The sequence below is a fragment of the Pygoscelis adeliae genome, unplaced genomic scaffold (assembly GCF_000699105.1).
Source record: "Pygoscelis adeliae isolate BGI_AS28 unplaced genomic scaffold, ASM69910v1 Scaffold267, whole genome shotgun sequence".
Lineage (NCBI taxonomy): Eukaryota > Metazoa > Chordata > Aves > Sphenisciformes > Spheniscidae > Pygoscelis > Pygoscelis adeliae.
Window position 1 is genome coordinate 5,664,595 of NW_008825150.1, and position 10,627 is coordinate 5,675,221.

The 10,627-nt window shown below is 36.4% G+C and overlaps 1 protein-coding gene across 1 annotated transcript in view; it reads right to left on the bottom strand.

The window, feature by feature from the left end:
- Positions 1-10,627, bottom strand: part of PCLO (piccolo presynaptic cytomatrix protein) — a 392,271-nt gene that overhangs the window by 149,445 nt on the left and 232,199 nt on the right. The window contains 1 exon segment of the mRNA XM_009328362.1: positions 6,884-7,020. Within this exon segment, the coding sequence (XP_009326637.1) occupies positions 6,884-7,020 (137 nt within the window).

Sequence of the window (10,627 nt, forward strand, 5' to 3'; positions counted from 1 at the left end):
TATCACGCCCTCTTTGCTACAGTTTTGGTCTTTCATAAGCAAAGCAGAATTCATCACCTCTCTGCCATGTTGGTGCTGAGCCTGAGCGCTGCACCCAGACCGAGAGGAGGGAGCGTGGCTGCCTGTGATGGCTCCAGGCTGAGTGTCAACGGGATGGGACCTGGGGGAGGCAGATCCAAGGAGCCAATAGGACAATATTTATCAGCATGATAATGCAGCAGTCTGAGTGTATCAGCAGCCTGCTGGCAAGAGTTTATTACTATTATTTATATTTAAGTAGCATTTAAAAGGATTAAGCTCCTCCTGAACTAAGCACTTCAAACCCAGTTTCTGCCCTGGAGAGTTTATGATGTTAATAGATAGCACACAGAAATGACGGGAGGGGAAACAGAGAAGTCAAGGGACTTGCTAAGCTCAATCCCACAGTGAGCAGAAGAGTTTATACATCTTTTGTCATAATTCAGTTTCTTATCCAGTGGATGACGTTGCATCTAGAAGGCTGAAATCCTTCCGTAACACACTGAGAGTAGTATTCACTGTAATTAACCTCAGACAAAAAGGAGAACATGGATTTGGTAGTGGACAAGTACTCCGGAATAAATCAGAACTTGAGATCAGGCAGACTTTAGGACTTACCACGGAATTTTGCCAGGACATAGGGTCTAATACTGCCAGAAGTTTATAAAGTGCCATGAGATTTACACACTTATAAATGGATAGGGACATTGCTATGTTTTTAATGACATTATCAGAAATTCAGCAAGTGTAATTTAACAGTAAGAATAATGTATTTGTCACATGTAGCTTAAAATTGTAAAAAATCTGAAATAAAGTTATCTAATTTTATTTTTAATTAAATAAAAAAAGAATACAAAATAATGCAATTCAAAAGAAGCAGTATGAACACATTTAAACAGATCCTTAGCTGGGATCCATTTTGGTGGGAGCTATTAAAGTTAACTGAGGAATACTGCAGCTCATAAACTTAAATTCACATATTTTTAATTGCTCTCTTATCTTTCTTTAGCAAGATTGCTTTTTTGAATAAATAATAATCCAAGAGTATTCAATGCCATACTGTACATAATTTGCTGACAAATATATCGGAAAATATAGACCGTCTCCTACTTTAGTCTATTACTTCCTCATTACTTTCACTTCCATAATTTTATGATAAGTACAAATCTTCATGATTCATACAGTTATGAATAAAAGCATTAAAATTTATTAGCATTCAGGATAGCATATTATTTTTTATTGTTGGTAGGAATCAGTACTTAAGTTGAACATGTCATTAGGCATTTACCTTCAGAACAATATTTGTCTGAAAGTGGCAGAATAAATAGGAAAAAACAGTGGTTGCTGTAAATAGATAATGGAAAGACCAGTTATGTTGGTTTTGATGGTTTTACTTTAACCACTAATGCCCATATCTATCTGGAATCTACTAGTGTATTTGAAACCCTGTAGAACACAAATTATTTTGTGTTTCCAAGTGTTCACATCTAACTTTCACTAAAGGTGATTTCCCTTCACCTGAATATATGCCAGGGGGTCCTTCTAGCTGACTATTCCCCCAGTCACCCCAGTGAAGATACAGAGGGACCCTACTGAAGTCACACCAGCACAACAGCATAAATCTGAGCTATGGCGCAGAAGGGGCCGTCCCTCCGCTGCAAGGCTGCAGGAATGGAGGACGTGTAAGTCCCCAAGCCCAGGTTTAGGTCACAGGGCAAAAGGTGACTTGATCCTGCTTATTTGCTACAAAAACCACAGATTCCTGCCATCTGTCCTTGCCATGGAGATCCTTTCCTCACCTTTCTGAGAGCATTCAGTATACTCGAGTAATAATTCTTGCAGTTCAGCACTGGTAATGCTATCCTCTTCTGATCACAGACACGTTTTGACTCTCCCATGTATCCTCCCTCCTACTGGGCTCTCTGAGCTGACACGGGACTCAGGTCACATTTTTCCGCACATTACTCAGCGGGCCCCTGGGGATTGCATCCCAGCGAGTTAAATGAGAACTGGACTATAAAGCATTTCCTCCAGGAATTTAAGCTCTGGTCACGTGTTTCATGCTATTAGTCAGCTCAAAGCCCCTCTGAAAAATGGAAGGAATGGCAAATAAAAGTGTTGAGGTTTTCTAACACTGTTACAGAAAATCAGTTTAAATACACACTTCATTTTTCTTACTCTTTTTGCCTGGTAAAGAAACTCTATGGAATCCTCATATAAGGGAATTCTATAAGGTAAAGAGGACAATTAAGAAGAGTAAATTTCTTTAATGTTTTATTTAAGAACTAAAATGCATCGAGTGTATTCTAGTCTTCCAGCCAAAGTCCATAGCAACAGCTATAAAATATTAACTGGGCTCTGAATCAGATCAACACAGCCACAGTAATTTCTGTTTTTAAATGGTGCTGCACCTCCCCTTCCACCAAAATCTTAGACAGGGCCTGATAAGGTGAATCACAGCAGCTATGCCTGGCTGTAGTCCTTTAGGAAATACAGTCTGCAAGGGAAACTTTATCTGAGTTAGGTATCCAGGAACAGGACGGTGGATGCTCAAGATGATGGGTTAGAGATTGTCTATCCTAATTTCCAAATACCACAGGTACTTGCATGAGCACACAAGCCCCGTGAAAGCCAGCACCAGGAATTTCCACAGCTAAGGTAATCCTGCCACTTTGAACCACTACGTCTTCTCTGTGCAGAGCAAGAATGTGAAGTTCCCTGACAATGGAGATATTTTGCAAAAGAAGTATTGAAGAAAAACTTAACAAATACAATGTTCCTGCTCATTAATAAATTGCAAAGTGAGTGGCCTTTGATTCTGCAATTAGGTCAGTACAGAATTCTGTCTTCTGGTTTAGACGTCATTCTGGCATGCAGTGAGAATAACATTGCTGGGCAACTGAAAAATGAGAAACTGCTAAATTCTGTCTTGAATTACAGCGAGGGGGCGGCTAACAATTCACTCATTAGATTAGATATTTTAACAATTACACTAAATTGTAGAAAAGTCCTATTTCTCATATTTCCAGAGCATCTGAATCACAAAATGCCTCCACCCCAAGCCTCAAATAGAGAAAGCAGTTTACTACAAATAAAAATGAAATCTCCTTGCTAGTTGGAAAAAAATCAAAGCTAAGCAGTATGGCCTTAAACGTGGAACAAAAATTTGCAGGTAGCCTTCTGGATCTCTGTCACAAACAGTACTTTCTCATTTTAACCCCATTGCTCACCGTATGACCCATTTTTTCGTCATTTTAAAACATACAAGTGCCCCTAAAAAGACGTGACTTACATGGCATTTCAAAGGAATGGTCCAGATCCGTGAACCATGACAAGCATATACTTTTTGAAGGCCTTTAGAAATAGGAGATTGACTTTCAAAAGGTTGCATGTCTAAAGCCCTTGCCTTCTTTTTGTGCTTAGAAAACTGTTGCCGAAGTGAACTGATGATGATACACTGATATTATGATGAGTTTGAGATTTTATTATTCATTTAGGGCTTAAAAAGACCCACCTATGATCACTGGAAGTTCTGTATTTTAAACCCCTCACTGAGAAGCTACTTATCTCCTGTTAGTATACTCCCACTGTCCTCCTCCTTGTCATGATCTCTTACTCCCCTGGCACCTCCTCCTACTGTTCCTTCCCAACCTGTTTGAAATAGACGGTTTTGTTCAGGATGTACAAATAATTTTCACAGAAAATAATCATAAAAAGAGCCTTGATGTCTGGAGATTTAAGGAAGCTGCAGGTCAACTGGCAGCAACTAAGCAAACTGTTGAGATCAACAGGGATCAGTAGGAAATCTGCAATAGATTATGTATTGATTAGGTTTAAGCCATGTTTACCCTCCTCAGGTAAGCAGTTCAGAATCACTATATTGGGAAACAGCTATTGAAATACTAAACTGCACTGCAATTTAATGTGATTTAAGAATACAATATAGCACCACAGAAGTTGCTATAGAAACAAATATATTTTAATATCAATAATACAGTATGTGAGCTTAATCCACTAGGTTATAAGAAATCCATGGAAACCTGGAAGTTCAGGGTTGTCACTCTGCTGCACTCTTGCTTCAAAAGCACAGGGTTGTGCTTTATTTATCACATTTAATTGTACAAACTCTGTGGTACATAAGCAGTTCTGATTTCACCTAGTAAGGAAACTGATGTTTCACAAATGTGAAACAAAATCTTCTGGAATACAAATATCGTAGCGGTCGGTAAAATATTCACATTTTTTACAAAGAAGAAAATACAAATGGAAAATTTACAGTACATAAGTATACTTGGAAACTTTGCCTGATATATTACAAGCAGATTAGTGCTACTGATGCAAATATTTCCTTTTGTGGCTGGTTTGCCCTCAGTACAGGATATTAAAGGAGTTGCAATGGCTTAATTACTATGCTATCTAGGAAACAGTCATCCTAACTGATTTCAGGAAAGCCTCTGCAACAAAGCAAGCTCTGGGTGAAAGTGGACCTGTTCAGATGGTCAGGATGAAGAAGAATTTGCCATTTTTGGCTCCAGAGTCACATTATGCTTGGACACTACAGCTCTCTGTGCAGAACTGAGTTGTGGATACAGGAGACAGGCAGCATGGGACAACGAATTCAGTAACTTTTTTGTTACAGAAGAGACAGGACTTAAAAAGCCTTTAGGGAGCGTTTACTTTGCCTCAGCACACTCATTGGCCTGAAAATTGTTTATTTTTCTCAATAGCTTTAAAATAGAAAATGAATGCTAAAAACAGAGATGTTAATATTGATTTACTTGCTTCTGTTGCTAAGTGTTTTGCTTTCAAAATTCAATGTGGAGCTAATGAAACTTTTTAAAAAGGTTCTGACCCTTTTTATCTTGTCTTAAAGTAATTTAATTTCTGGATGTGTCTGAAAATATATTTTTTTAAAGTTATTGCAAACAAATGTTCACAGCAGATATTTAACATACACAAGCTCTGAGGAACATTTTGACAAAGTAGATGATGCAGAGTTGGTGAGAACCAGCATTTCACTCTTCTGCAGACATATTGATACTATTCTGTACCAATGGGTGAATGACAATCAATAACCTGGATGGAAACAGATGAAGAGGGAACTGTTGTAAAGCTTCTCCTTCCACATCCATTTTCTTCTGCAGAGGCTTTACACGGCACCACACAGAAATATTTAGAACATGTTCACTCTCCAATTTCCATCCCATATTTTACAAAATCTTAAAAGATGCCTTTGGCAAGATTTTAAATGTGGTATCTCTATTGCCATATAAACATGGGGATATCACAACAGCTTTAGCGAGAACAAAAAAATTATTTTCCTTCTGGAAATAATCCAAGAAAACAAGAACTCTCAGGCCCCTTAACCTTCCTCCTGAAAAATTTTGATCAAAGTCTTTCGACCGGTGCTAGTGTAGTGACATTTATATGAGAGAAAAAACAAAGATTGGACCTTTGTGACTAGTAACTTGCCCAGCAACTGTTTCCCAGGGCAAAAGCTCTAGAGAGCTAAAAGTTAAATACATCTTACTGACCACCTCTGTATCACAGAGCTCAGGATAACAGTAACCCTCTTCTTGGACAAACCAGATCTTCAAAGCAAATTTTTAGTTTTACATCACCATGGTGTAGTGGTCAAATACAATTATGTATGCTCAGAATAATGCATGTTTCTCATGAGGATTAAAGTGCTCAGGTAGGCAGTTTTTTTATCTATTTCCAGTGATACTGAGAGTTGTGAAACTCTAAAACATCCTTTATCCTGCAAAATTGGTTCATAGAGTGAGTTATTTGAATAGATTCCTGTAAGACTTGTATTGTGTAAAACCCTCTTTCTCAACAAGAAATGGGTAGGCTCAGTACACCTAGGCTGTGTAAATCTCAATATATGCTAAACTAGAGGTAGGAAAAGAGGGAAAAATAAGAATAAATGACAGCTTGTATTGTAAGATATTTGAATGCTTACTTCATAAAATCTACATCCTTACTTCATAAAACCTACATTCTATTGTCAAATGTTAGTGAAAATGCTCACCAGCAAAAAAGTTTTGAAGGCTGCATGACAGTAGGACATTCCTGTTTTGTATGTTATCTGAGGAATTAACATGAGCAACATAAGCTATTAAGTACCACAAAGGGGCCATGCAATGCCTTCTCTTGCATCCATTGCATCTCATGGAAAACAGAGCATAATCTCAATCAGTAAAAATGATAACTGAAACAATCAAGTGAAGACCTTAAAGATTTGAAATATATAAACTTCATTAATACAAAGAGGATATGTGATGGTATACTAGGTGAACTAGATTTCAAAGTCGTCAAGCTTGAAAAGCAGAATATGGTATTTTTCTTTCTCGCTATAATAAATGAAACATTCTAATTATTAGGTTGATAAAGTCTTGCTGATTTATTCAGTAATTGATCAGAGACTATTGCGATTATACTGACCAACTAGAAGTGGGAACAAGTATTAACAGGATAAAGCAACTCTTTTCCTTAAAATACTAAAAGAAGGGGCTTGAATTTGAATGGGATAAAGCTGATAAAGTAAAATGGGACTAACTGTTTTCTTTTTTTCTTTTTTTTTAATAGGAATACCTAATGTATAGATAGTTCTGGTTAACAGATTAACTCCTTTCAGATATGTTTCAAAAATCAAAAGACAACCTGCAAAATTAATACTGAATTGCAGACGAATGTTACTCTAATTTCATCATCAAGTACTGATGACAAATACAGGTTCAACAGCACTTCAGCTGAATGTAGCTGGAATTTGATTAATCCTGTAGTCCCTATACTATCGGACAGTATGAGTAAATTGTCAAACATTTATAAAACTAAAGGCACAGCTTACTTGACAGCTTACTTGATCTTGGTGTTGACTTGGTGGTCGAGAGTGGGACAACTTCTCTGGCAGCCTTCTGTCGAGGCCATGTCCATTCTCCAAACGAGAGTCCCTGGGCTTGTCAAACCAATCTGTTTCTTCACGACGGAGATGATAGGCTTTGAAAACCAAGGACAGGTCAAATGTTCTGATCCAGTGCTGGGCAAAGGGCAATAATGTGCATTGTGCATAGCAAACATGCATAGTGGTTACTAGTAGGCCATGCAGCTAAAGCAAAGTTACAGGCGAGACTTGAGACATTGAACTCAGACATAATTTAACTGTAAGTGATATAGCAAAGTGAGAAGATTCTGTTTATGTCAAAACTATAGATTTTAAATACCAGTAGAAACCCACTGCCTAGTGCTATAGCCATTTCCTTCCTTCTGGCAGCTCAGAAATACACTGCAGATTTCAGACATTTCTAAAATGTTTGATGAAAAAAAAAATTAGTCAAATTGCTTACTTTGCAGTAGGCTAGGTAAAAAAAAAAAGAAAAAACAAACCCCAAAAAACAACCCTCCAAACCCCACCTCCACTAATTCCCAAACTTCTGAACTAAATATTGTTCAAATTATTTTGGAAATAATCTAGAACTACTTGTAAGAAAATTGAGACTCCTTTATAAAATCAGTATCATCCTAAATCAAAGAAGATATGAAAAAATCTACGCTCTTTTTAATTCTAAGCAGAAATATTGCAAGTGTTCTTATTTTGAATTCCATCCCCCAATTTTGTAGCGTGAACTTTCTTTGTGTGTGGAAATTCAGCCAGAATGTTCTTTCTGCAATTATTTTATAAGACTAATGTTCTTATATTTGCAACAATTTCAAACCTGTATAAAATCTATTGTGTTAGATACCCTTTTGGGATCAAATAACACTGTTTCATTGAAATCAGTTTTGCAAATACACATATTTATGCCTACTGACTCTTGGGTCAACTGACATAGGTTTCACTCCATTGTGATTAGAATCAGATCCTATGTGTTTAATAATATTTCCACTATAAAACATACAGATTTTTATCTACGTTGCCCATCAGTGTAAACCACAACAATGTGCAGCTAATTAGAACGTAGTGAAAGGTGGGGTTTTTTTATGCTTTAACAAGTGTGATAAATTTAGAATTCAAAGAAAGACAATATTTGTTTCAGCAAAACCACTAGAAATTGCAAACCTTAAATAAGGTCAGTTGTTGCTATAGTAACAAGAATGAACACAATTGTTCCATGACACAGGAGAGAATTTAAAATGCAAAATGGTACTGTGCATAATCTTCTCTATTAGTTGTTAAAGTAAACATAATCTAGTTGGTTTAACAAATAATTGGAAAAAAGTTTAATGGGAAAAGAAAAAAAAGTTGTGTTTTTCCATGACTATTTTATTAAATTTCTCAAAAAAAAGGAGTAATATATATGCATGATTTTTGAAAAATAATATTTTTAATGTGGTAAAAACAACCTTCCCATATTATACTAGGCCTTTGGATAGTTCTGAATCTTGGTTCAGATATTATGCAGTCTCTTCCTTCCTAACCGTGCACAAATTTAATCTAATATGAAATGGTTTGAAAATATTATTTAGATCAGCCTATATGAATTAAATAGAAACATTAAAGGTTGATGCTTGTCTGGCTAGTGATTAGTTATTGATTAATTGCTCTCAATAAACCATTATGATCTAATACGCAAATCCTTTACTCTTTACACATTTATGCCAATTGTCTAGTGCCTGCATGTACCAGGCTGGTTCATAACTCATCTTGACAGAACTTCTTACTGAAGCTAGAACCTAATGCATTTTTCTGATCTCAGATACTAATGCTGACTATCACAATTTGTGTCATTAGCTGAGCAGAAGAAAGAATGCTGTTTTTTTTCTCCTCCTGTCTCAGCTGAAATAGCTTTGCTGGATTTCTTGTTTAGAAAAGCTAGCACATATGCAGAATCCCATACTGCAGTTCAGACCAGCCTACTTTTTTATCAAACTGTGATGAATGTGCGTATTTTACATGAAATTAAAAAAAAGGGATATATGTATGTGTATATAGACACACACATGCCACATTCATACGTATATACACACAGAATTGGTTTTGGCTTGATGATTAGTTGGGATTTGTTTCAGCTGTAAACCTGAGAACAGCCAAGATGAATCACTGACAGCCTTAGAGGATACATCCTTTTTTCTAAGTCTAACAATAGGCAGCCAGATGGTTCCACCTGTAAAAACCTCCTGCTGGAGTCAATAAGGTCCCATGCTGTTAATCGCACACACTTTATCTAGGTGAGATTGGACTCCAAGCTGTGGAGTCCAAGAAACTTGATCAGAGAACTAATAGTGATCACTGTAAATCCCACAGATGAAAAATTATAAAGGGTCAGCTGTGTTGTAGTGATCAATAGAGTTAATAAAGTTACAGACACGTAACAGACATTACTGTTGTTGGCGGAGTGCAACCCTGAACCTTCACTAACTTCACGTCCTCAACAGAGAATCAGTAAAGAAGATATTGTCTGATATTCTCAATTGTGGGGGGGTGTGTGGTCAAAACTCAGTGTGCAGCTTAAATTTTCTTGATGTCTTCATACCTGAATTTTAAACTTCTGAACTCTATGGTAGAATTAACAAATTAGCATATAAAAGAAAAAAAAATCATTTAGGTGAGAAAAGGTACATTTTATATCTACTCAGCTGACCAGCAAGGACTACTTACATTCATAAAATTGAGCACTAGCTTCAGCATCCTTGAAAATTAGTATCTTCAACACACTTAATAGTTTGTGGAAACTGTGGCAACTGTGGGGTTAATAAAGAGCTATTTGCTGGATCAGAGGTACTCGGAACCCTGAGAAAATACCAGGTGTTTCAAAAGCTCAAAACGCTGTTTATTTTCAATGGGAACCTCTGGATGTTGTGCTCTTTTGACACTAAAGCCATTTTTTTAACCTGTTTGAAGTTTGGAATCCTAGTGTAGGTACTACTTATGTGCTGAAGCATCGTCTTAAGATTTGTTAACAGTATGTAGGTGTACTCAGTGAAAATCAGAAGGTTTGGCCTCAAAGTCCTATTTGTATTCTCTTCTGGTGTTTGTTATGGAATGTGACTTACAAAAAATGAACAGAAAGTCAAGCACATCCCTCAATTTCAACTAAAGAAAAACAATTTAAATTTAATACCTTGACTTACATTCATTTTTAAAACTCTCTAATGATGAAAATTCAAGCTTTAGCACAAGAAGTTTTCCTAAGACAGTGCTTAAGAATGATTTGTTTTAATGAAATCTCATCAACACCATGCAGCAGTTGTTTAAAAAAAAAAAGAAAAAGAAAAGCAAACTGTGTTAAAAGGCTGAATACAACACGCCAGAATAGCTGTCCACTGTCAGGGCACTACAGAGAAAACTGCAGTCTGGAGAAAAGAAGGCCATAACTTTCTGAAGAACTGTAATTGCTTCTTTGGAACATTTTTTATCTTACATGCAAATTATATGAATTATTTTCAATTCCAGTTACTTGCTATTAGACAGCATATTTGAAAATAACATCATAAAGTGTTTTGATTTCCCAAGACTTTACATAAAATGGTGCAAAAATAAGCTATTTGTGGAGAAACAAAAGCTTGATAGAAATCAGAAAAATATTGCTGAAAGGGGAAGCCCTGGTATTCAGGGATATATCAATCTAATAAGGAACATGTGAATTGAGTTAGAATATTTCTGAAA